General features: G+C 39.5%; 2 protein-coding genes across 3 annotated transcripts; one reads left to right on the top strand and one right to left on the bottom strand.

The window, feature by feature from the left end:
• The first annotated feature begins 55 nt into the window (after positions 1-55).
• On the top strand, positions 56-17,123 carry bbs4 (Bardet-Biedl syndrome 4). The gene is made up of 16 exons (XM_081356870.1): positions 56-127; positions 913-964; positions 1,719-1,798; positions 1,884-1,947; positions 3,890-4,001; positions 4,151-4,223; positions 5,022-5,075; positions 5,280-5,407; positions 11,804-11,858; positions 12,132-12,200; positions 12,680-12,832; positions 12,916-13,087; positions 14,225-14,294; positions 14,385-14,529; positions 15,623-15,833; positions 16,172-17,123. Exons 1-16 carry the CDS (start codon positions 104-106, stop codon positions 16,300-16,302), a joined length of 1,593 nt encoding a protein of 530 aa, XP_081212996.1. The 5' UTR covers positions 56-103; the 3' UTR covers positions 16,303-17,123.
• adpgk (ADP-dependent glucokinase) lies at positions 17,114-27,257 on the bottom strand. 2 transcript variants are annotated; one of them, XM_081356872.1, is made up of 8 exons: positions 26,963-27,257; positions 25,648-25,883; positions 24,418-24,643; positions 23,513-23,575; positions 23,203-23,323; positions 21,770-21,966; positions 20,989-21,087; positions 17,114-19,347 (listed from the first exon to the last, which is right to left on the bottom strand). In XM_081356872.1, exons 2-8 carry the CDS (start codon positions 25,878-25,880, stop codon positions 18,787-18,789), a joined length of 1,500 nt encoding a protein of 499 aa, XP_081212998.1. In that variant the 5' UTR covers positions 25,881-25,883; positions 26,963-27,257; the 3' UTR covers positions 17,114-18,786. The 2 variants fall into 2 exon arrangements, with proteins under 2 accessions (XP_081212998.1, XP_081212997.1); XM_081356871.1 differs by having other exon boundaries at positions 17,114-19,350; positions 26,963-27,253.

Here is a 27,257-nt window from a genome sequence, read left to right on the forward strand (position 1 = left end):
TACGCTGAAGTAAATGTTTATTATATTTGTCATATCACGTGGTCGCGGTGTTGCCATAGAGAAAGAACAAGCGTCCGCCGGAAGTGATGAGGAAAGGAGCGTGATGGCGGACGATGCGATGAAAACGGTGAGAAATGATGGATATTTTCATTAAATTACAAAATATCTTGCATTTAATACCTTTAATATGAACAGTGATCTTCTTTATGGTGGTTTATGGTAGTCTGTAAACGCTATTCGTTATTTACCTTCTCGTCAGATTAATTATATCTCCAAAGAGAAAACAATCTAAAAAGATCGACATTTTAAATAATAAAAGTAGCCTGTATTTTATTCATATTTCGTTGAATCTAGAAAAGCAAATCCTGTCAAAACAGACTTGCCTTAAAATCTAAATAACCTTATATTTTAAATAAAGAAAATAAAGTCTGTTTTGGGACCATTAAGATTTATTGAATTGTTTGTCTTGACAATCAAACTGTCATTACTGTAATGCAACGAAATTGACATAATTGTAAATAATTTATACATTTGTTACGCTGTCTCTTCATTTTCTAAAAATATTTCACCAGAACATGATTATTCTCATTGCTTCTCTTGACAGAAAATTAAATATCAAATGCATAATATTTGTCAGCAGTCAAAGTGCACAACAATAAGACAAAATAAAATGTACACAAAATAATTCCAGCACACATGATTTGATTGATTGTGTTGACACATTGGCAACACTTTATTTGACAGTATCCTTGTTACACATGTAATGACTATAGTAATAACTCACCATAACTCAGCAACTAACCCTAACCGTATAGTAAGTACACTTAGTTTATATTACTACTTAAATGTATAATTGCACTGCAAAGCTAAAAATAAAGTGTAACTGACATATTTCTTCTTTTCTGTGAGTAGGATGTGCAGCTGCCTGTGGCCACAGACCTCAAGAAACCTCGTCCAAAGAAAGGTAAGACGCTCTATATACATTTATAATATAAGTCATTTTAAAATACAGTTTTAAATGATGCGAAACAAAACGGAAGCATTTTCAGGGTTCTCCACTTTTGGACGCTACCCATTCATCCTGTGGGTGGCGCTGTTTGCCTTTACTTTCAGTGAAGAGGATTATGGCTCAGAGGGAAAAGTCTGTCCAGGAATAGAACGGATTGAGATCAGATTTTGCCAGGGGGGCTTGTAAGCAAGAGGAGAAAGATGCAGACGCTGCATGTCACAGCGGACGGGCTCCTTTTGTTCGGGGGCCCGCTGGATTTGGGATGAGTCTTGTGTGGCCCCCCGTTGCGAGAAGAGGCCGCTGCGTCTCACAGCAAGCCTCTCTGCCCTCTTTTCTGCAGATTTTCAATGCCGCCTTTGATATTTGCATTTTCAAGATTAGTCCCGTTAATGTCCTACACAAGATGAAACGGCTTTTTATGTGGAAACAGGCTCCTCTCTTTAATCTTTGGCCCAAAAAAAGAACACTGTTAAAGTCACACTTTAAAATGTCTTTGCATTAGATAGGAAATATCAAGGAAAGGTTGCGCAAACACATTATACAAGCAAAACATTTGTCAGACAGACAAATTCAAACACGCTTAGACTTCAAACGTGATGAAGAAAAGTGAACATTGAGATCCTGCAGAATTGGCAATGGCTTTTTTAAGTGCCTAGGCTCTTTTGTATTGTTACGGGCTTATACACATTGATTTTTCTTCTGTCTGCAGCTCCTGAGCTTCCGATTCTGGAGAGGAGAAACTGGCTTATACATCTGCATTACATCCGCAAAGATTATGAGACCTGCAAGGTAAAAGCTGAGCATCCTACAGAGCCAGAGGCAGTGTAGAATACTCTTAATAAAGAGAGTTGATTTGTGTTCCTTCTGATTTCAGGCCATTATTAAAGAACAGCTGCATGAAACTCAAGGCATGTGTGAATATGCTGTGTATGTACAAGGTCAGTGAAAAATACACAGTAAACCGACTCTAACGATCAGTCAGTGATACAGACTATAACTCTTAGGCTTCACATTTATTATTTAATTTGAATTGAATTAGGGTTAGGGCTTGTGAAATATGATTGTTTGATTATTTTTTACTTGCAGATCATGTCTCAAATGTTCAATGAAATAAAGTGTTCGTGAAATAAAGTCAGAATTGTGAGTTATAAAGTCAGAATTGCGTGAAATAAAGTCAGAATTGCGTGATATAAAGTCAGAATTGCGTGAAATAAAGTCGCAATTGCGTGTTATAAAGTCAGAATTGCGAGATATAAAGTCAGAATTGTGTGAAATAAAGTCAGAATTGAGAGTTATAAAGTCAGAATTGCGTGAAATAAAGTCAGAATTGCGAGTTATAAAGTCAGAATTGCATGATATAAAGTCAGAATTGCGTGAAATAAAGTCGCAATTGCGTGTTATAAAGTCAGAATTGCGTGAAATAAAGTCAGAATTGTGAGATATAAAGTCAGAATTGCGAGATATAAAGTCAGAATTGCGAGATATAAAGTCAGAATTGCGAGATATAAAGTCAGAATTGTGTGATATAAAGTCAGAATTGCGAGATATAAAGTCAGAATTGCGTGTTATAAAGTCAGAATTGCGTGATATAAAGTCAGAATTGCGTGTTATAAAGTCAGAATTGCGAGATATAAAGTCAGAATTGCGAGATATAAAGTCAGAATTGTGTGATATAAAGTCAGAATTGAGAGTTATAAAGTCAGAATTGAGAGTTATAAAGTCAGAATTGCGAGTTATAACGTCAGAATTGCGAGATATAAAGTCAGAATTGCGTGAAATAAAGTCAGAATTGCGTGAAATAAAGTCAGAATTCCGACTTTTTTTCTCGCAATTGTGACTTAATATCACACAATTCTGACTTTATAACACATAATTGCGAGTTTATATTCTCGCAACTTTTCTCGCAAAATTCTCTTTTTATCTTTTTTATTTAAATTATCTTTTTTCAGAATTGTAAGTTATAAAGTCCAATTCTAAGGGGAAAAAAGACGACTTTTTTTATTTTTTTTACCTCGGAATAGTTTATATCTCACAATTCTGACTATTTTTCTCACAATTGCGACTTTATATCTCGCAATTCTGATTTTATATCTCCCAATTGCATATTATAAAGTCAGAATTGCGAGATATAAAGTCGCAATTGCGAGAAAAAAAGTCAGAATTGTGAGATATAAACTATTCCGAGGTAAAAAAAATAAAAAAAGTCGTCTTTTTTCCCCTTAGAATTGGACTTTATAACTTACAATTCTGAAAAAAGATAATTTAAATAAAAAAGATAAAAAGAGAATTTTGCGAGAAAAGTTGCGAGAATATAAACTCGCAATTATGTTATAAAGTCAGACTTGCGTGATATCTGCGCAATTCTGACTTTATATCACACAATTCTGACTTTATAACACGCAATTCTGGCTTTATATCTCACAATTCTGAGAAATAAAGTCAAAATTGTGAGATGTAAACTCACAATTGTGAGATAAAAAGTCGCAGTTATCTTTTAAAATGTTTTATTCTGTGGCGGAAACAAGCTTCCATACAACCATTCCTTCACAATCTGTACCTGAGGAATCTGGACATTGTCACCCTGGAATATGTTCATGATGTGTCTTCATACATGGTTGTTTAAGTAATGAAAAGCTACACACTCCATCAATTAGAGTTAGAAAAACTATTGCCAAACATATAACATGCTAGAAACATAAATGTAATGAGGTCATTTGAGATTGTTGCATGCCGTTTCACATACTAGCGTTATGCAGCACACAGTATACTGTGCAGTAAGCAAACCTAGGCGATGTGTTCCAGTTTGTGCTGGTGAATAAGTGTTGTGTGTGTGTGTGTGTGTGTGTGTGTGTGTGTGTGTGTGTGTGTGTGTGTGTGTAGCTCTGATCATGCGGTTAGAAGGGAACATCCAGCAGTCTCTGGAGTTGTTTCAGAGTTGTGCAATCCTCAACCCCAAAAGCTCAGACAACCTCAAGCAAGTGGCGCGATCACTGTAAGCACCATTTCACACACACGAGTGCTGTTTAAAATCTGCTTTATACAGTGTGTCTGTTCACCTGGTTTGGATTAGTGTCAACTGAAGAGAAGTTGATGCAGAAATATGTTAGCTTGTTTCATGAACTGTGCTTACTTTGTGTTTAGTTTCCTATTAGGGAAGCACAAAGCTGCCATTGAGGTTTATAATGAAGCAGCACGTCTCAATCAGAAAGACTGGGTAAGTACACAACTGTGTCTTTAATGAGTAATCCACTAAAAAAACAAATACCTCATTTACTCGGCCTTATCTTGATCCAGACTCATATGCTGTTAGGTTTTTTCCATAAAACACACAAGAATTTTCTTCACACAACTCTTTCCATACAGTGACAATATTTATTTATTTAAATTGTCAAGTTAGAGTCAGGGTTTATACTGTATATTTTATTTATTTATTTAAATGCTAAGGTAGTGGTCAGGGTTTATACTGTATATTTTATTTATTTATTTATTTATTTATTTATTTAAATGCTAATGATGGGGTCAGGGTTGGTACTGTATATTTTACCTATTTATTTAAATGGTTAAGGTTGGCGTCAGAGTTTATACTGTATATTTGTATGTATTTTATGTATCTTTGTATTTAAATTGTTCAGTTAGGGTTAAGGTTTATATTGTATTTATGTATTTTAAATGTGTTAATTTAGTGGTTAGGGTTTAGATTTTATTCATTTTAAATTGTTAGGATTTTAGTTGGATATTTTTATTTACAATTTTTGTTATATTTATTTCATTTATTTTAAAATCCTCTTGAAGCTTAACAAGCCCCAGTTACCATTCACTTTAATTATCAAAAAAAAGAAAAAAAAAGAGTATATTCTTTAGATTTTCGGGTTTTTCTTTGCTCCACACGTCTGGTGTGACTTGAATAAATTGTGTGGAGAAAAAAATAGTGTGAACTTTCATTTGAATCATCTGTAATTTTATGAAATGTATGTGAAATATTGAATTAATGTGTGATTATCTTTACCTGCAGGAGATCAGCCATAATCTCGGCATTTGCTACATCTACACCAAAGACTTTAGAAGTGTAAGATTCAGATCGTTCAGTCACATATTTACCACATTATTGTAGTAGTACATGTTATTTAACACTCTTCCTGTACTTTTATTGATTGTATGGCAGATTCCAGATTCAGCAGTGATGAAACGGCCTTTATTGGATTTATTTGAGTGAATTTGAATGGCATGTCCTCAGCTGATGTTGTGTTGAACATGTTCTCTGTGTCTGCAGGCAGAAGAGCAGTTAAACTTGGCATTACAGCTGAATAAACACGATATGACCTTCATGATGCTGGGAAAAATCCACTTACTGCAGGGCGACACGGAGAAAGCCATCGACGTCTACAAGAGCGCTGTCGAGTACGTCTCAATGCACATCCTCACTTTTAAGGGCTCATCTTTAAAACTGTTGTAGTAGCATTTTATCCAAACCATCATAGTTTAAATTCATTCACAGAGAGCATCCGGTAAAGTTTAGTGAACACGTATTCATAATCGCTCAAAATATGTTCATGTGGAGATCATGAGGCTTTGAACTCGAGCACTGACATGTTTTATCGTGTGTTTTGTCACCAGTCACATTTGATTTGAAGAGTCTTCATTTTCCTCTCGTGGAGTGTTTTGTGGTGACTTACCCAGAATGCACTACTATAACATGACATATTTTTCGGTCATGTTTTGCACAGCGCGAGTAAAGATGTACGAGACAGAGTTTTGTTGCCAGAGAGGAACTTCAGACGCCTAGAGATGCTCTCAGCGTGTCGCTCTGCCACGGCGCAGATAAGACGCCCAAGGCAGCAAAGCATGCTGGGATCCGTGAAGCGCTCATAGCTGTAATTAATCACATTTACTGTCTCACTGTGACCGCTCTAACATCTCCCTTTTCTTTTTCTCTACCTCTTAGTTTTCATCTTTCTCTTTGTCTTCTCAAGAAAACCCTGAGGACTTGCTGTAGTCTGTCTTTTCTCCTTAAAGGGACAGTTCACCAAAATACTGTCATTATTTACTCACCCTCATGTTGGCCAAACCCGCATGACTTTCTTTCTTCAGTGGAAAACAAAAGTAGGCTAAATCTTCCCGCTGCTCTTTCCATGCTATGAAAAAGTCAACAACTGTCAAGCCTCGAAGAAGATGCAAAAGCACCATAAATGTATAAGAACAGTAGACCGGATCACTTGTGCAGTGATATGAGAGCTTTGCGTAAGTTGCAGACCAATATTTTTTGTTATTTGCACAAAAAATGTCCATATATAATCCATATATATATATATATATATATATATATATATATATATATATATATATATATATATATATATATATATATATATATATATATATATATATATATATATATATATATGGACATTTGACAAAAAAAAAAAAAAATATATATATATATATATATATATATGGACATTTGACAAAATATTTAAATAATAAATATTATTTTATCTTTATTAATGTAATATTTAATGTGTAATTTAATATTATTTTTATTATGAATTGTTTTTCTAAAAATGTGTACATTGTGTAAATAGTTTACAATTTAAATGTTTTTGACAATGTATATTTTTACATATATAAATTAAGTTTAGATAGTGTTTTACAGTTAAAATACTTTTACAGTATATATTAAGAATAATTATTATTTGCATTATGATAATGATAATGAGTGTCTGGTAAAAAAGAATAATAATAATAATGCTGAATTGTAATCAAAATAATGTCAAAATGCAAAAGCTTTTAAAAATAGCCTTCATTATCTTAAAGCATAATGTAATTTCTTATTTCTTTCTTTTGATTGGGGGCGTCAGTGATGGCCAGCGACACTAGTCCTTATGTTTTATGATACTTTATGTTCTTTATGTTCTATTTACATTGCTTGTGTATTTTCTCCTTTAGAGAAAGTCTTTGTAGTTTGAAACAACCTGAGGGTGAATAAATAATGACAGAGTTTTTATTTTTGGGTCAGCTACTCCTGCAAAGACACTTTTTTTAATGTTCAACAAATGAAAGTGCAAAAGGAATCACTAATCTGCTTTTCTCAGCGGGAATCCAACGATTTGATGACTCTTGATTACTGTTGTTGACTTTCCTCTCTTCCCGGAGAGCAGTAATGGAGATGACTCTGAAGATTCTCCTCCTCTTGTCCACACACACTCAGTCTGTGAGTCTGGCTCGGATATCAGAGAACCGCGGGGAGCTTTAAGTGTGTGTGTGTGTGTGAGATCTCCTCATTATCGCAGCCCTCCCACTGAGCTGATGAATTAGTAACGTGCAACAGTGGGACGCTCCGTAATGAGAGGAGCTTTCAGAGATCCCACATTTCCACCCGCTTCACCCCACTACAGCGGGAAGATGTGCCTCACAGCCAGCATGAATTAATAACAGCTCGCTGCTGGCATGAGCCGCTCGTACACACACGTGATGGAGGAGACCGAGACCCGAGAAAAGCCTGCTTTCATCATCCTCAAGTGTGTCACTCACCACAGTGTGATGGAGTCGAGCAGGACCTGTTTCTGGATCAGTATGCTTTAGTCCTGGAACAGCAACTAACAAGCGCACAGCTTTAAATCAGATTATAGTGACTCAAATCTGATTGGCCGACTGAAGTGGGATACTTTGCCACTTTAGGAAGGAAAAGTTCATCCAGTAATCACAATTCTGTCATAATTTACAATGCATGGTTTTTCATATTTTTAAGACATATTTTCTTCCATTAAACACAAAAGGAGACGTTTAGCTCAATGTTGACGCTGCTCTTTTCCATACAATGAGAGTTAATGATGTCGTGACTGAATCATTGAATTATAAGGCGTTATTTGTTGAGTAATTGATGACAAATTGATGATCGAAGTTTTCATATTAATCCATGTTATCATATTAAACTGGTTTGTGAGTTGATAAAAAGCTGGTAATTAATGAAATCATAAAAATTAAATACATTAATAAATACATTTTAAATAAAAACAATAAAAAAAATATATATTTTGTTTACCTTAATGGTAATGTGACCATTAACCAACATACTGGAAACTGTGAACATGTGAACGTGCTATTATTTTGAAATATTAACTTTAAATCTCAAGCTTCAAGTAAATATTTTAGGTCGGCTGATTAAAAACGGTTGGGAATCCCTGCATTACTCTGTAAAAAAAAAAAAAAATTCATTTCAACTTAAATTACATTAAACTGACTTAAAAAATGAGTTAAATCTTGTATAACTTATATTTGATGAATGTAAAAACGTATGTTGTCATGCATTATTGATCATATACTTTTTTACAGTGTAATAATAATAAAAAATAATGTCAGAGTTTAAAAGTGTCACGGATGCACACGGGAAGCAGGAAAATCCAAGTGCAGTAATTTATTAAGAGGGCAATCCAACATCGTTGTAATCCATGCAGAGGTCAAAAATCCAGAGAAGCAATCCAAACAAGAACAGATATAAACAGACAAGAAGTGTGGTGACACAAATTAACGACTCCGTACACATACAGAAACAGGCAGAGAATAAATACACACAGATCTAACAGGGCTAACAATGAACAGCTGGGACAGATTACGGGCAACAGCTGAGTGTAATGAACAGTGATAAGTGACAGACAGAATGCTGGGAATTGTAGTCAATGTGAGGGACACCGTGAAAAACAAGACACAAACCAGACACTGTGACATAACCCCCCCTCTACGGAGCGGCTACCAGACGCTCCATGACAACACTAAAACACAACACAAGAGTTCAGGAGGGAGGTGGAATGGTGGAGGATCAGGGGGAGGGAAGGTGGGCCAGGTCCATGGGGGGAAACGGGGACAGGGAGTGACAGTTCATCTGGCGGCCAGAGCGGAGACGACAGTCCCTCGAGCGGCCAGGGCGGAGACTTTCCCTCGGGCGGCCAGGGCGGATCCAGCTGTGCAGGCGACCGGGACGGGGCAGGTCCTTCGGGCGGCCAAGGCGGAGACGACCCCTCAGGCGGCCACGGCGGAGACGACCCCTCGGGCGGCCAAGGCGGATCCGGCTGTGCAGGCGACCGGGACGGGGCAGGTCCTTCGGGCGGCCAAGGCGGAGACAACCCCTCGGGCGGCCACGGCGGAGACGACCCCTCGGGCGGCCACGGCGGAGACGACCCCTCGGGCGGCCACGGCGGAGACGACCCCTCGGGCGGCCACGGCAGAGACGACCCCTCGGGCGGCCACAGCGGATCCGGCTGTGCAGGCGACCGGGACGGGGCAGGTCCTTCGGGCGGCCAAGGCGGAGACAACCCCTCGGACGGCCTGGGCAGAAACTTTTCCTCAGGTGGCCAGTGCGAAGCAAGCTGTGCAGACGGCCAGGGCAGAAACGTCAGTCCATCGGGCGGCCAGGGCAGAGACCTTTCCTCAGGTGGCCAGGGCGAAGACTCTCCCTCGGGCGGCCAGGGCGGAGACTCTACCTCGGGCGGCCAGGGCGGAGACTTTCCCTCGGGCGGCCAGGGCGGAGACTTTCCCTCGGGCGGCCAGGGCGGAGACTTTCCCTCGGGCGGCCAGGGCGGAGACTTTCCCTCGGGCGGCCAGGGCGGAGACTTTCCCTCGGGCGGCCAGGGCGGAGACTTTCCCTCGGGCGGCCAGGGCGGAGACTTTCCCTCGGGCGGCCAGGGCGGAGACGATCCCTCGGGCGGCCACGGCTCAGGAACTGGAACAGACACCACCGGTTCAGGCACTGGAACTGGCACCACCGGCTCAGGCACTGGAACTGGCACCACCGGCTCAGGCACTGGAACTGGCACCACCGGCTCAGGCACTGGAACCACCGGAACTGGCACTGGAACTGGCACCACCGACTCAGGCACTGGAACTGGCACCACCGTCTCAGGCACCACCGGTTCAGGCACTGGAACTGGCCCCACCGGTTCAGGCACTGGAACTGGCCCCACCGACTCAGGCACTGGAACTGGCCCCACCGACTCAGGCACTGGAACTGGCACCACCGACTCAGGCACTGGAACTGGCACCACCGACTCAGGCACTGGAACTGGCACCACCGACTCAGGCACTGGAACTGGCACCACCGACTCAGGAACAGACACCACCGGCCCAGGAACAGACACAGAAACAGACACAGGCACAGAAACAGACACAGGCACAGACCCAGGCACAGGCCCAGGAACAGACACAGGCTCCGGAACAGACACTGGCCCCGGCTCAGGAACAGACACTGGCTCCGGCTCAGGAACAGACACTGGCTCCACCGGCTCAGGAACAGACACTGGCACCACCGGCTCAGGAACAGACACTGGCACCACCGGCTCAGGAACAGACACTGGCTCCGGCTCAGGAACAGACACCACCGGCCCAAGTGTGTGCGTAGCCCACACACACCACATGGCTGTGGCCATAATGCCCAGTGTCGCGGTCACTGAGGGCTCAGGAACAGACGCCACCGGCTCAGGCTCAGGAACCGACACCACCGGCTCAGGAACAGACACAGGCTCGATGACGGCCATCTTGTCAGGGGACACAAGCTCGGCAAACGTGATGTGAACACTCTCGGCGGCGGCCATCTTGTCCGAAGACACAGGCTCAGCAGGTGTGACGTGAACAGGCTCGGCGGCGGCCATCTTGTCCGAAGACACAGGCTCGGCAGGCGTGACGTGAACAGGCTCGGCGGCGGCCATCTTATCCAAAGACACAGGCTCGGCAGGCGTGACGTGAACAGGCTCGGCGGCGGCCATCTTGTCCGAAGACACAGGCTCGGCAGGCGTGACGTGAACAGTCTCTGTGGCAGCCATCTTGTCCGAAGACACAGGCTCGGCAGGCGTGACGTGAACAGTCTCTGTGGCAGCCATCTTGTCCGAAGACACAGGCTCGGCAGGCGTGACGCAGACAGTCTCTGGCTGGGCAGACGGAATGTGAACAGTCTCTGACTGGGCAGACGTGACGTGGACAGTCTCTGACTGGGCAGACGGGACGCGGACAGTCTCTGACTGGGCCGACGGGACGCGGACAGTCTCTGACTGGGCCGACGCAGGTCTCCTCCTCCTTCTTCCCTTCTGACGGATGTGTACCGTCTCTGAACTGGACGAAACCATCGACGAAGTCCCAGCGCTCGATGAGACCCGTGGTGAAGCTTCAGCTATCCTGATTTCCTCATGCCTTTGTGCACATCTAGAAAAATACTCTAGTAAAGAGATGCCCTTCTCTCTCTCTGCGGGAGAAAGTTCGCTACGTGGAATCCACATAGTAACTGGGGACGAGATCCTACAAAAAATAATAAAAAATGAAAATTACCGCTGGATTTATGGTGACGGAGTCGTTCTGTCACGGATGCACACGGGAAGCAGGAAAATCCAAGTGCAGTAATTTATTAAGAGGGCAATCCAACATCGTTGTAATCCATGCAGAGGTCAAAAATCCAGAGAAGCAATCCAAACAAGAACAGATATAAACAGACAAGAAGTGTGGTGACACAAATTAACGACTCCGTACACATACAGAAACAGGCAGAGAATAAATACACACAGATCTAACAGGGCTAACAATGAACAGCTGGGACAGATTACGGGCAACAGCTGAGTGTAATGAACAGTGATAAGTGACAGACAGAATGCTGGGAATTGTAGTCAATGTGAGGGACACCGTGAAAAACAAGACACAAACCAGACACTGTGACAAAAAGATCTTAATGGTTTTTAAACATGCTTAATTTTCTTTAAACAAAATATAATTTCTACTTTCTTGATTTTGGATTGAAATATTGACGGTAATCTCTTTCAGGTTTTCTCCTGAGAACACGGAGCTGTTGACCACGCTGGGACTGCTGTACATGCAGGTGAGGGACGAGTCTGTGACGGTGGACAAATCAGAAGACAGATGATGATTAGAGACTTTTACTAGTGCTTATTCTTTTGATCAAATTCAAAATCCTAAAAATATCTTACTTTTCTTAGTGTGTACACATAAAATGTTGGTCTGTTGGATGATAAAATCGCATATATTTATATTAAAAGCTAGACAATGTAAGGTGTACAGTTAGAAACCCCTAGCATCACCCTGTGTCCGGTTGCATACAGTAAATGTGTGTGTTATTCTTCTCTCTCATTAGCTTGGGAAATACCAGAAAGCCTTTGAGCACCTCGGGAACGCTCTGACGTACGACCCCAATAACTTCAAGGTGGGATGCAGTTTCAGTGACAATGAATGTGTGTGTGTTCCTGTATGTAATTCTCATCACCATTATATATCCCAACATTTATATTTTGTTTGCAATTTGGGTTACACTTTATTTTAAGGTGTCATTACAGTGTAATTATATATTTAAGTACTGAGTAATATTAAGCAACTACATGTACTTACTATAGGGTTGGGGTAGGTTTAGGATTAGGTTGAGGGTTAGTTGTATGTAATTATGCATAATTTACTGTTATTACTATGGTAAGTACATGTAACAAGGACACTGTAAAATAAAGTGTTACCGCAATTTCTTATTACTCCAGTACAGGATAAAAATCATGGAAACATTGGCTCTCATTCACTAAAAATTGCGTACACTATTATATACTAATTATAAATATTGGCTGAAATTAAAAGATTTTTTGATTTTTTTTTGCATTCTCCCAATCTGTCATTCCTCATGTGTGTGTGTGTGTTCAGGCCATCCTCGCGGCCGGCAGTATGATGCAGACTCATGGAGATTATGACGTGGCCATGAACAAGTATCGTGTAGCGGCCTACGCTGTCCCCGAGAGCCCCCCGCTCTGGAATAACATCGGCATGTGCTTCTTCGGCAAAAAGAAATACGTCGCTGTGAGTGTCGCAGACTATCACTAGAACACTTTCTACCTTTCATCCCCTGTTGATTTCATGCCCGTCCTGCTTCTCTCCTCCAGGCCATCAGCTGTCTGAAGAGGGCCAACTATCTGTCTCCGTTTGATTGGAAGATCCTGTATAATCTGGGTTTGGTTCACCTCACCATGCAACAGTACGCATCAGCTTTCCACTTCCTGAGCGCCGCCATTAACCTGCGGCCACGCATGAGCGAGCTCTACATGCTTCTGGCCGGTAAATACATCACAAACTTTGTTTTCAGACACCTACAGTATTTTTATGCAAATTTTGGGATATCACATTGAAAGAAAAACACTGAATGGAAACGGCAAGATGTGCAAATAAAGTTGTGCATATAAACACGTGCATAAACTATGATGGAAAAACATTTACTGAATAAATCCCTTGATGATCAGCAAAAAACTTGTGACTTCGCCTCAACAGTGGATGTGATTGGATAACTGGACTAGCCAGCGGACCAATCGCATCGTACAGATAAGAAGCAAACATATGACAAAATAACTGTTTACTTGCAATAAAAAGTGCCTCAAAACAAAATGCTCAGGCATGTTTTAAAGATTTGATGCCACATTCCTCACAAACTTTAGCAAATCCAGCAAATCTGTGAATCACATTTGTGACCTTGGACCACAAAACCAGTCACATGGGTCAATTTTTTGAAATTGAGATTTATACATCACATGAAAGCTGAATAAATAAGCTTTCCATTGATGTATGGTTTGTTAGGATAGGACAATATAAAACTATTTGAAAATCTGGAATCTGAGGGCGCAAAAAAACAGAAACATTGAGAAAATCTCCTTTAAAGTTGTTCATTTATGTTCACGATTGTGCTGCATTCACTCACAAAAATACATGTTTTATATATTTACAGTAGGAAATTTACAAAATATCTTCATGGAACATGATCTTTACTTAATATCCTAATGATTTTTGGCATAAAAGGAAAATTGTTCATTTTGACCCATTCAATTTATTGTTGGCTATTGCCACACATATACCCGTGCGACCCGTGCACTAATTTACCTGTGTGTCTGAAACGCCTGAGTCAAAGTCTGTCATCATTTTGATTTGGTTTAATTCCCTCAGAAGCGTCTCACACGATTGCGTTCCCAAACACTGAGACACAAGTCATTTATGGTGTACGAAAAAGAGCCACACTGACTTCCATTTTGTATTTCGGATATTTTGCACCAGTTTCTCAGGAAGTGACGATTTTGTTAATAATATATGCTTACTTAATCAAATATATTGTTATTAGTTATAAGTCATGTTCCTTAAAGATCAGTGTAAGTGTGAGAGTCCAGTTGAATGTGATTTGATGATTATTTGTGCTCTGACCTTCACCAGTTGCCCTGACCAATCTGGATGACGCGGATAACGCCCGCAGGTCGTACGAGCAGGCGGTTCAGCTCGATGAGTATGTTCTCAAACCCTGATCTGTGCTGGGTAATCTGCAGTGTACATGATGCAGAACTAGAGTTTAAGTGAGTGAATTTTTGCCTGACAGGTCAAACCCGCTGGTGAACCTGAACTTTGCAGTGTTCCAGTATAATCAGGGCGATAAGAAGGCCGCCCTGCTGCAGTACCAGGAGATGGAGAGGAAAGTCAACGCTCAGCTTGAGAATAACAGCAACACAGAGTTTGACCCTGAGGTACTGACGCCTAGTCTAATTCTGGACGAGAACTGCTCACTGAGACAAGAAGAAAACATGTGACTGACACTGAATGTGACTAAACTGGTCATGGATATGTGGTTTACTAGCAATAAAAAGTGCATCAAAACAAAACGCTCAGGCATCTTTTAAAGATTTGATGCCACAATTCTCACTAAATTTATCAAATCTGTGAATCATATTGAGCCTCAGTCCAGGCCGCACCTATAGAAGAAAAGAAAATAATATATAGATTTAATATAATTTTTTATAATAATTATAATTTTTTTCTTGACAATTCAACATTTCTTTGTCCCAAATTGTCCTTACCATAATGTTTTTATAATTCTTATTACTCTAATACAGTGACAAACATCATAGAAAACAATGTAATTTTTTTTATTTTATTATAAATATTAGTTCTAAAAACTGTTGTTTAGGATTTTTTTATTTTATTTTATTCACTTTTTTTCCATCTTCATCAATGTTGCTGTTTGAGCATGAAAACGTCCCTCCAGCGGGAGTTCTTCTCTATATCAGTGTTTCTGAAAACGCCTCCATTGTAGTCTTGAGTTTCTTCCGGGAACGAACACGTCATAATGTTCCTCATTTAAATAATTCATACGCAGAACAAAGGGGCGGGGCCTGGTTGAGTTAGTTAGGAGTGTGTTAAACTGGAGGTTATGGAAAGGGGCGGGACATTTCCCAAACACACTCGAAGCGCTTAACCAATCACAACACACTGCTCCATCCGACCAATCAGAGCACAGAGTGCTTTTCAGAAGGAGGGGCTTCATAGAGACAGGAAGTAAACAGAGCATTACTGACAGACTGGGAAAAGAGGAGCCGCAACAATGGAGAATATGAGGAAAATAATCAACATTCAAGCAGGAAAACCTGTTCTTGTAGAGCTAAAAACAACATCAAGACTTTGTAAAGGGCGTGATACGGCCTCTTTTAATGTCAAATAATTTAATAAACTTTTTTATTTATTTATTTTTGTATTATCACAATCTGTTCCTCATTATATCAATCTGGTAATTAGTGAAAATTATGTTTCTCTCACACATCTCTCATCGTGTCTTTCTCACAGATGGTTGAAATGGCTCAGAAAATAGGCACTGCTCTACAGGCGGGAGAGAACCTGTACTGGAGCAAACCAGGCAAAGATGGCAAGACCAGCCACCGGTCCTCCTCCTCCAGCAAACCCAGCAGCTCCCAGCAGCCCCTGGGCACCAACCAGGCCCTGGGTCAGGCCATGTCTTCAGCCGCAGGCTACAGCAAGAGCATGCAAATCACCACAGGTGCAGATCCCCTGTGTTACCTCTGTACAGATAAAACCTTGTCAAAATAATTCACATGTATATGCGGAAGCGACAAAAAATGTTGTATTATGAATTTTTAAGGCCAGACAAGTAATTTTTTTAGGTCAATTTGTAGAGAAAGACATACCTATAGAGTAAACACGTAATACGCATGTTAGTACGCGCCGTCAGCGTTTCACAGATTCACGTTTTGAAGATGATAGCGTTTTTCAGAAATGTTCAAAACTTGCTCCTTGGAAACTGTTTCAAAGTTTGCGTTCTCAAGCCGCCAAACACTGTTTTGTGCAAATGAACTGATGCTCCGTCTTTCTCTCCAGTGCCCGAGGCGGATGTGAGCACTGCCCCGTCTCCCCCTACAGTCCCTCCCGGAGACCCCGAGGACGAGGACGAGGATGAGGAGGACAAACTCAAGGAGAGGAAGAGTAAACCGAAAGCAGTGGCTGAATAGAGCTCAAACTAAATCTTTCCCCAAAACTGAAGGGGTTTATTACTTATTGAATGTACAGCATAATATTTAGTTTAATTAAAGTGCGGGTTACAATCACAGATTTTTTTAGATATTTGAATGATTCATTACGTTAAATAAAGGTCCGTTCACCTTTAGAAATATAATTGTATAAGAAAGTTTTGTATATAAAGCAGGTACACTTTACAAGAAAGATCCATTTTTTACATTAGTGAACTACATTAGTTAACATGAACAATGAAAAATAATTGTAAAGCATTATCAATCTTAATGTTAATTTCAGTGTTTAATAATACATTACTAGAATTAAAAGTTGTATCTGATAATAGTATTTAATACTGTACAGCTGTTAACTAACGTTAACAAAGATGAATAAATTCTCTAACAAATGTAATGCTCATTGCTAGTTAATTTTCTCATTAACTAGCAGAGACTCATTAAAGACTCATTACATGCAAAGTGAGACATTTCAAGCCTTTATTTGTTATAATTTTGATGATTATGGCTTACAGCTTATGAAAATTGTCACAATTGAATTTGGGGTTTTCATAAGCTGTAAGCCATAATCATCAAAATTATAACAAATAAAGGCTTGAAATATCTCACTTTGCATGTAATGAGTCTATATAATATATTAGTTTCACCTTTTAAGTTGAATTACTGAAATAAATGAACTTTTGCACGATATTCAAATTCACCTGTACTACATTAACTAATAGGACAACATTGTAAAGTGTTACCAAAAAGCATTTTGTTCTTTGTAACAGAAACACACCATTAAAAAAACGACATTTTATAACTGGAACAGAAGTGTTTTATTTATATAAAAATATTCCATACTCAACAGAGCTAATATTTCTAGTCTCTAAACATTTATGATTGACATTTCTTGCCCAGTAACTCTTAAAATACTTTGTTGCATAATCACATGTGCAAACTAGAACCCTAAAATGTTTTATATATCTAAAAAAGTTGTATGAATATGAACTTTCTGTTAGTTTCTCACACCAAGACTCTCTAAGAATTGCTGATGAAGTAAAACTCAAAAACATCTCAATTTATGATGTTGCCAGTTTCAAATCATACTAACATGGATGTCAAATCTAAATACAGTGATACTGTCACCATTCTTGTTGGTTTGAGAAACTAAAAGCGTCAACATGGAGTGTAACAGAAATACAGTACAAAACACGAGCCAAGGCTTTTCTTCCACCTGCTGATGTGAACGTCTTGCCAAGGCCTTGTTCATCAAACCATTAGTGGTTCATTTACTCAGAATCGCTTTACAACACTGCTGAATGTTTCTAAAAGTTAATCTTTTGTTAAAAAGCCTCAGATAGGTTTGTCAAACTTTAAGGCTGATTTAAGACATGATCATTCACATATTGAGATTAATTAGTACGTCCCAAAAAAAAACAAAAAAAAACATTATCCTTGGTACAACATGGCTGAAAAGATCAGCTTGAAAACTAATAAATGACATCATTTGCATGTACATATTCATTATGTGTGATAGGAAGCATCATAAATCACAACAGTCATTACCGCCACCTACAGTAAATGATTCACCAGAAATCAGTGGCTAACAAATAGATAACCTGCAGACCAAATCAGATATTTATGACTCTTATTATATACAAATGATGCTGGTACCAACATACAAACAACCTACAGATATATTCCCACCCTTAAGAACAATAAGATTCATTTAAGACAAGAATAATGAATGGTACTGAATATTTAAATGACATTATGTGCATTGGTCAGAATATTGTCAGGTAAGCTGGTGATCTAAACTATTAACTATAAACTATTATTGAACCTGGGAGCATCGCTTCTACTTAATTTCATTAGGATAAGAAAACTTTACTTGAGTTGACACTGTGAATCGGCGGCCTTCAAGTTCTGATACTTATTAACGGTTCAAATACCAAATGAAAGAGAGTTTAGGTATTTAATGGAGATGTTTAAGACTCTAAAATCATACTTTGGTTCACCTTTCAGCCGTCCCAATAGCAACCACGGGTCTTCTGCTCCTGTTAACCAGAGTATGAGCTCCTCTTCTCATAGTTTAAAAGGTTAAAGAAGCAGTTCACCTAAAAAAAAATGTAAAAATAAAGTTTCATCATTTACTCACCCTCATGTTGCTCGAACCCATTTGACTTTTCTTATGCAAATGCAAATAAAGAAGGTCATTTAGGTTTGAGGGTGAGTGAATGATGACCAAACTTTATTTTGGGTTTAAAAAAAGAAAAGAAAAGAAAAATGGCGTTGTTATTACGTTCAGTGCTGTCTTTCACAATGTGATTTCAGACAAAAGTACCAACAACAAAGTCTCATTAAAGAGGACAGTGCACTCGAACTGCATTTCAACACACAAACATCCTCTTTTGATGCTCTGCGAGTCTTTTGAGAAGAGGATCTAACGGCGAGGACGTTTCTTCCAAGATGTGAGCGACGTGTCTCTTAAAGCTCACGCGGAGCCGCGACCTCTGAGAACAGAAGTCCCTCTGCGGAGATGGCGTCCCCCAATCCCACAGTCCTCAGCGGCTGTTTGCACACTAGCACCGGCGTGAGATGGAAAGACACGTTCCCTCTGCGCCACACGGTAACCGGCCTCGTCGGGTCCACCGTTAGGCTCTCTCTCGGTTCTGAGAAGGAGCTGTAGAAGCTCAAAGGCGCCTTGAGGATCACTTTACTAATGTCCACGGTTTGCAGACCGCAGGCTTGACTGCTCGCCACACGAGCGCCCGAAGCCACCGCCGCCTCCTGGTTCCCCCAGTGACCCTCCACCGTAGCCAAGATGTGGTACGCCAGCGTGTGGAAGTGGATCCGGGTCAGATCGGCCTCGGATTCTGGGTCCGCCCGGCCGTGTTGCTCGAAGATCCACAGCAAGATGTCGCTGACGCGGCCCACGTCGGGTATGCCGTCCCAGGAAGTGAGGTCAGCGTGAGGTCCTCCTCCAGACTGAGTCAGAAACAGCAGCTCCTGTTCGTTCAGACCGATGGAGTTCACGATAGGGATGACCTGCTAACAGAAGAGCATGAGGAAACCTGAATGTTGCAGACACTGAATGTAAAACATAACATATTACGTGTTCAATATATTGAGATTTTCTTAGTTTAAATGACTGACAAATACAAAACGTGGTCATTTTAAGATTATTGGTTAATACCTGTGCCTAAATACATCATAAATATATAAATACATCTTGACGAATGAATCCCCATGATTTTCCCATTACTTTTCCAGTAGTTAATGATAAGGATTTATACACATTAAATTAGAAAAATGGCACTAAGAAAGAGTCATTTTTAATATGCATTATTGTTTTAAAAAGTTTGGGATTGGTAAAATGTATTTGAAAGAAGTCTCTTCTGCTCTGCAACGCTGCATTTATTTGATTAAAAATACAGTAAACTGAAATATTATTACGATGTAAAATGAGTGTTTTCTATGTGAATTGTGTAAAATGTCATTTATTCCTGTGAGTTTTCAGCATCATTACTCCAGTCTTCAGTGTCACATGATCCTTCAGAAATCACTCTAATATGATGATTTGCTGCTCGAGAAACATTTCTGATTATTCATATATTAGTGGAAACTATGATAACATCTTTTCAGGATTCTGTGATGAACAGAAAGTTCAAAAGAACAGCATTTATCTGAAATAGAAATCTTTTGTAGCTTTATAAATGTATTTACTGCCACTTTTGGTCAATTTAATGCATCATTCCTGAATAAAAGCAATCTATAATATAATAAAATATCCAAACTCTTGAATGGTAGTGTACATAGCGTGAAGTAAATATCCAATGATTTGTAAAACCCCCTATAAAATTATAATTCTCTTTTTAGATACGATTTCAATTTTTATAAAAGCCATTTTCCTTGATTGGAGAGAGGCAAAATCAGATGAAAAAGTAGCTTTTTTTTATTTAAAGGGGATATTTCACTGCTGGAAAGATGAATGTGTATTTAAATTGGGTCATTTATGTAGTAGAAATGTGCAATTATTTTAGAAGTTGGTGCCTTCTAGACTGAGAAAAGCCAGAAAATGTATTTTTGGCTCATGTGGATGAAAGACTACAACTCCCAGAATGCACTTGCTTCGCTGCCCTACGAGGACACTCCCAAGCCACGCCTACCGGTTACAGAGGGCAGTATCGGGAGAAATGATACAGCTAGGCTACTAGTCGACTGGAAACTGAAAAGACGGCGTTTTATGGTGAGATCCCCCTATGGGCGGGTTGAAGACATGCGGGACGAGCTCCTCCTACTGGCTGGAGTCTCTCGCCTCTGGACAAAAAAGCCTCAGATGAGCTAAATGACAATTTATGCATCATCAGAGGTTTTTTTCCAGACACACAACACAGAAATCTCTCGTCTCAGGGGGACATGAGGGAGGGAAGCACCGTCACTCAAAAATACTACCGGGTTTCTACAGATACAAAGCTTAATGCTAATCGGTGAAGTATCCCTTTAACAATGAAGCACTCAGTGACTTTTTACAGTGGAACACTAGAAGGTGTAACTTTTAAAGTGAACATTCCTCAACACTGTTCATTGTTTGACACCACTAACAATAATCCCCGAGCCTCATCCTTCCTGCACCACTCATACTGTACGTCTACTGAGCATTAGCATTCATTAAACCTACACAATTACCTCCTCCAGGATCCGGTTCATGTAGTCTCTGTCGGTCATGCTGGCCAGCTCAAGGTGGATGGGCACCTCGTTCCCCACGTCTGAGATCGCAACCACCGCCTGCAGGAAATCAGAACACAATCACCATAAAAAAAAGATAATTGACCTCAAAATGTGACCCTGGATCACGTCACCAGTCATGAGTCGCACGGGTATATTTGTGGCAATAGCCAACAATACATTGTATGGGTCAAATTATCGATTTTTCTTTTATGCCAAAAATCATTAGGATATTAAGTAAAGATCATGTTCCATGCAGATATTTAGTAAATTTCCTACCATAAATATATAAAACATTTATTTTTGTGAGTGAATGCAGCACAATCGCGAACATAAATGGACAACTTTAAAGGAGATTTTCTCAATGTTTCGATTTTTCTGCATCTTCAGATTCCAGATTTTCAAATATTTGTATATTGTCCTATCCTAACAAACCACACATCAATGGAAAGCTTATTTATTCAGCTTTCAGATGATGTATACATTTCAATTTCAAAAAATTGACCCTTGTGGTCCACGGTCACAAATATATATCTGTTACTCTGATGCCAGAACAGCAAATACTACATCAATACTATATCAAAATGGTGTTGGTATTATACATACCATATTTTAATACTATATCAAAAGTTTAGCTCATCCAATCAGGGTTTAGAATTGGAACGATTTGTTTTAAAATGACGCGGTAACCAATGATTCTCTTTTTAAATCAGATGGGCATTGAGCGATTCTGGTTTCAGACCTCTTTCAGTCGTTCCTCCCAGAGATCTCGGCCCATTCCCTCCATCATATGCAGTCCGGACAGAACCACCAGATCCGGCTGGAACTCCTCCAGACTGGCCACGAACGTCTCCAGCGTGCTCATTTCCCCATTGGACACATCATGGGACAGTATGAAGCGGTTAGCCTGAGGAGCTTTCGAGGAGCCCCACTGTTCACCTGTAGGGGGCAGCAGAGAGGACACACTTTCTTAAAGTCCCCCTGTGGTGAAAATCAAGCTTTTAATGTTGTTTATATGTCTATGTGGTGTTTTTAATATGCTTTAAGACAAATCATGTGTAAATTCATAATTCACAGCATTGCTGAGTATTTTCTCTGGTGTTTCTGACATTTTGGTGATCAAAGGTGAGTTTTAAGGGATAAAAAGATTGAGATCTGGTGAGTGTGGAGGCCGTTTGAGTTTAGTGAATTACTCAGACCAGCCCGTCTGGCAGCAACAACCATGCCACGCTCAAACTCACTTCTTCTCTATTCTGATGCTCAGTTTGAACTTCAGCAGATCGTCTTGATCGTGTGTCCACATGCCTAAATAATGCATTGAGTTGCTGCCATGTGATTGGCTGATTAGATATTTGTGGTAACGAGCAGTTGGAGAGGTATGGAAGCTTGTTTCCGCCACAAAATAAAACATTTTAAAAGATAATTGCGACTTTTTAATCGCAATTCTAACTTTATTTCTCAGAATTGCGAGATTGCGAATTGCGTGAAATAAAGTCGCAACTGCATGTTATAAAGTCAGAATTGCGAGATATAAAGTCAGAATTGCGTGAAAAGAATTTTTTTCTCTCAATTGGAACTTTATATCACGCAATTCTGACTTTATATCACATAATTGCGAGTTTATATCTCGCAATTCTGACATCTTTTCTCACAATTGTGAGATATAAAGTCCAATTCTAAGGGGAAAAACTATTTTTTTTTACCTCAGAATAGTTTATATCTCACAATTCTGACTTTATAACACGCAATTGCGACTTTATATCATGCAATTCTGACTTTATATCTCGCAATTGCGACTTTATATCATGCAATTCTGACTTTATATCTCCCAATTCTGACTTTATATCTCCCAATTGCGACTTTATTTCTCACAATTGCGACTTTATTTCTCACAGTTGCGACTTTATTTCTCACAATTCTGACTTCATATCTCGCAATTCTGAGAAAAAAAGTCACAATTCTGACTTCATATATCGCAATTGTGAGAAAAAAAGTCAGAATTGTGAGATAAAAAGCCGCAATTATTATTATTTATTATTCAGTGGCAGAATCAAGCTTCCATAGAGTGTATGTTTTTAGTCTTACTATGAAAAATTCATTACAGAATATTCAATGTTTCACAGAAATAAAATAATAATCAAATAATTGGCCAATGTGATTTCGAGCGAGTCTCACCCGACTTGTACTCCAGGATCAGGTGGAACTCGTCGGCCTCCTGCAGAGACTCCGGCGGGACCACGATCTGTTCATCCAGCATATCATGAAGCTTCGGCCCCACCGGACCACACAAGAGGACCTGAGAGAACACAGCACTCTTTAGAAAACAAGAATCAGGTGCTCATCACATCAGGTATGAATGAGCTGCTTTTGCACAAAAATGATCAGTTATTAAGGAAAGGAAATTCAGGACATTTTGTCCAGTAATGCGGTCTTTAGCACTAGCAGAACAGTTTGAGGCTTGCTCAATAGCACAACAGACACTCACCTCGAGTTGTGGGTTAGACGCTAGTTTCTGGCCAATCAAAGCAGCGTTTCCGCCCACATAAAGCTGCAAGAAACAAGAAAAAAAAGCCATTTTTGAGTAAATCTCAGAAATCTGGTCTCATTAAAACATACAAGATCAAGAACAAGAATATTTTATAGCAAACGATCTTTATTTATGTATATTTTTAAAAAGACTTCTACTAGTCTGAGCTCTGCACCTATTAATTACTGGTGATTATGCAAAATTAAATTTGACACAGAAACTCAATTCCCTCTCGTGCATTCACATTAAACCGTCGTATCTCAAGGGCCAGATTCATTTACAGCAGATGCCAAATCAATCACAAGAATATTTTATAGCAAACAATATTTATGGATATTTTTAAAAAGACTTCTACTAGAAAAATATCAGGATTTTCTATCAAATATCAAATTGAAAGTGCTTATATAATTGCCAGATATTTTATATTTGTTGTAAGAAATATTGTTGATTTAATTTTTGTGAAAATGTGCATAATGCATGATAATTTGTCATGAAAATAGCCTCGTGGACCAGCCTCAGTCTGAGCTCTGCACCTATTAATTACTGTTGATTATGCAAAATTAAATTTGACACAGAAACTCAATTCCCTCTCGTGCATTCACATTAAACCGTCGGATCTCAAGGGCCAGATTCATTTACAGCAGATGCCAAAATTAAAGAGGATATTATAGGACAAATGCAGAATCAGGCCGCACACTTTTGAATTTAATCACACTATCTAAGCCTTTAAAAAGAGCAGTCAAACCTGTCGGACAATTTTTATTGTGCTCAGAGACCGGCTAATCTCGGTCCTCGGCTCGTGCCCTGAGGAAAACCGTGTTGTAAGGGCCACTCCTTCTGTCATAAAACACTTCACTGCGCACCTGAGCCCCGGGATATTCGGCGGCCGCCCGTGCAATCCTTTGAAAGACCTCCTTATCTGAGAAGAAGCGCTCCGCAGCAGCGCCCTTCCCCATGTAATGGATGAAGGCCTCTTTCAGGTCCTCTTTGCTGTGTAGCACCTCGTGGTCTCTGCCGGGACCCGGTTCGAGAGCCAGCGCCTGTAACAGCCCCACCCCGGACACCACCACATCCACACAGGCGTTCACCCTGACAAACAGAGCAAACAAAGGGCTGAAGAACAGATGCACATGTTCAGGCCTCCTACAAACATTCACTGAAGTAATTAATGGAAACACTTCACAATAAGGCTTCAATAGTTCATGTATTTACTAGCATGAGCTAACCGTGAGCAATACATTTGTTACTGTATTTGTAAATCTTTGCTGATGTTAGTTAATAAAAAATACAGCTGTTCATGTTAGTTCACAGTGCATTAACTAATGTTAACAAATACAACCTTTGATTTTTAATCATGTATTGGTAAATGTTGAAATGCTTGCAGTTCATTATTAGTTCATGTTAAGTTGTTAACTAATGAAACCTTATTGTAAAGTGTTACCGAATTAAAAAAAGAATTAATCAACAAATGAATGAATAAACAAATGAGTCAGAACCATTAGTAGAAAGATAGTTTGTTTGATGTTTGACTAAAATAATTATCAAAAAAAGCAATTTCGTAACGAGAACTACCACGAAAATTATAAATGTTGCTTTTGCGACTAAATAAATTATAAATATACAATTAATCATGAGCAATAATAATAATAAGTTAATGTTAATAATTGATTCATAATAAATATATAATTAAATATAAAATAAAGTAATATAATAAATAGTCCGAAAAAATAAGATTAAGGTGAAGTACTAAACTAAAAGAAATAGAAATGTTTAGGAAAAACCAATAAAAATGACAAGAGCACATAACAAAATTACTAAAACTTAAACTAAAATGAAAACATGCGTAGAAATAAAAGTTAATTAAAAATATTAATAAATACTCTTAACAGTAAGTAATAATATTTACTAACACGTTTATACTCACCAAAAAGGTTTGAACGAAAAAAAGGAAGGAAACAAATGACAGAACAAAATATAAGCGAAAGGAAAAGACAAAAAAACGATTGAACCGAAGGGCACAAACAACAGAACAACTAAAGCACCAATGGGAAAAGAGAGGTTGTGAATAAATGAGTGTGTTGCGAGTCGCTCACCCCACAGCCACTCTCCCCCAGCGTCGGGCCGGAGTCGTGATCAGGGTCTGCCAGGCGTGAGCGATGGCCTCCTCCAGCGCCGGGGGGCGGGGCTCTGAGCTGTCACTCAACTCCACCTGAGGCAGCGATTGGCTGAGGTAGTTAAGCACACGGGCCGGTAGCTCCGGGTCAGTGTGGAACAGATAACCCATCCCCAACGCCAACAGGGCCACCAGCACGGCCTTCCTCCACATGACCTGTGAAACACACACGTTCTCTTCAGGATACCATTGTAGAAACCAAGGTTTTTGGACACATATCATAGTAAAACATTGTTTTTTAGGACATGCACCATGGCAATATCATGATTTAATTAGACGCATACATGCATTGCATACCAATTTTTTGGGGATGCATATCATGGTAACACCATGTTTTCAGACATGTACCATGGTAATACAATAGTTTATTTAAAGACATACCATGATTTTTGGACATATATCATGGTAACACCACATTTTCTGTTTAGACGCATACCATGTTTTTAGAAATGTACCACGGTAATACAATAGTTTATTTAGAGACATACCATGTTTTTTGGACATTTACCATGGCAATACCATGTCTTTGGACATATAATATGGTAATTCAGTGGTTTATTTAGAGACATACCATGTTTTTTTGGACATGTACCATGGTAATACCATGTTGTTTGGAAATGTATTGGACTTTGGACATGTACCACCACGGTAATACCATGGTACTTTAGGGATGTAGCATGGTCAAACTTTGATTTTTGATATGGTAACAGTGTAGTTGCATGTTTTTTGGACATGCTCTGGTAATACCATGTTATTTCGGACACTAGACAGGAAGTAGATTTTAGATTTACAACTGAAACCAATGCATATCTATTTATAACACTGCAGTAGATGTGCACGCGCACAGATCTCTCTCCATATATGTAATCTCAAAACCGTTGGACAAGTTGATCAGATTAGAAGCTGATAATTGTGCAATAACATTAGTAGCTGGCTAGTGCTAACAGCCCATTCTGCTCATGTATGGGGCTTTAAATTAACACGACACATAAAATCACACACCCGACCGTGCCCACCTGGAATATACGAGTGGCTTAAAATGATGTTTTATTTAAAATGACATTTCTGATAAGTAAGTAACATGTTAGAGTGAAATCAATGAGCTAACATGAGCTAGCCACATAGCAAATAAACCAGCAGTTTACCCAGCAATAACCAGAATAAAACACTTTATCTTTAAGATGATATAATCAAAACACTTTTCGACAATCCGAACAGATGGGCAGATCACTAACCTGACGGATGATAGACGAGACGAAATAGTGTGTGTGTGCTGAAGTTGAGTTGTGTCACCCTTCTTGGTCGAAAGTCTGTTTGTTAGCGACTAGCCGCTCCACTCTCAACCGATAGCAAGTTTACAGATCAAATCTCACTGAGGTCAAATTGGAAATAAAATTAAACGGAGAGATAATTAATATTACATGATACAAAACTTACTTTAATTGCACTACACAATGTATGTAACTTTCAGCGTATAACCCACTAATAGAATAGTCTTGTTGGCTTGTTGCAGTTAGAGCGAACCCAAGT

Source organism: Scardinius erythrophthalmus, assembly GCF_964197995.2.
Source record: "Scardinius erythrophthalmus genome assembly, chromosome: 24".
NCBI classification, from domain to species: domain Eukaryota; kingdom Metazoa; phylum Chordata; class Actinopteri; order Cypriniformes; family Leuciscidae; genus Scardinius; species Scardinius erythrophthalmus.

Bases quoted from the DNA above. Each gene is read 5' to 3' on its own strand.
- bbs4 (XM_081356870.1), top strand. From the start codon at position 104: ATGGCGGACGATGCGATGAAAACG. The intron at 4,002-4,150 runs GTAAGCACCATT...CTTTGTGTTTAG, and splicing joins AAGCAAGTGGCGCGATCACT to TTTCCTATTAGGGAAGCACA. The intron at 15,834-16,171 runs GTGCAGATCCCC...CTTTCTCTCCAG, and splicing joins GAGCATGCAAATCACCACAG to TGCCCGAGGCGGATGTGAGC.
- adpgk (XM_081356871.1), bottom strand. From the start codon at position 25,880: ATGTGGAGGAAGGCCGTGCTGGTGGCCCTGTTGGCGTTGGGGATGGGT. The intron at 24,644-25,647 runs GTGAGCGACTCG...TCTGTTTGTCAG, and splicing joins TGGGGGAGAGTGGCTGTGGG to GGTGAACGCCTGTGTGGATG. The intron at 23,576-24,417 runs GTGCGCAGTGAA...TGTTTCTTGCAG, and splicing joins CCGAATATCCCGGGGCTCAG to CTTTATGTGGGCGGAAACGC.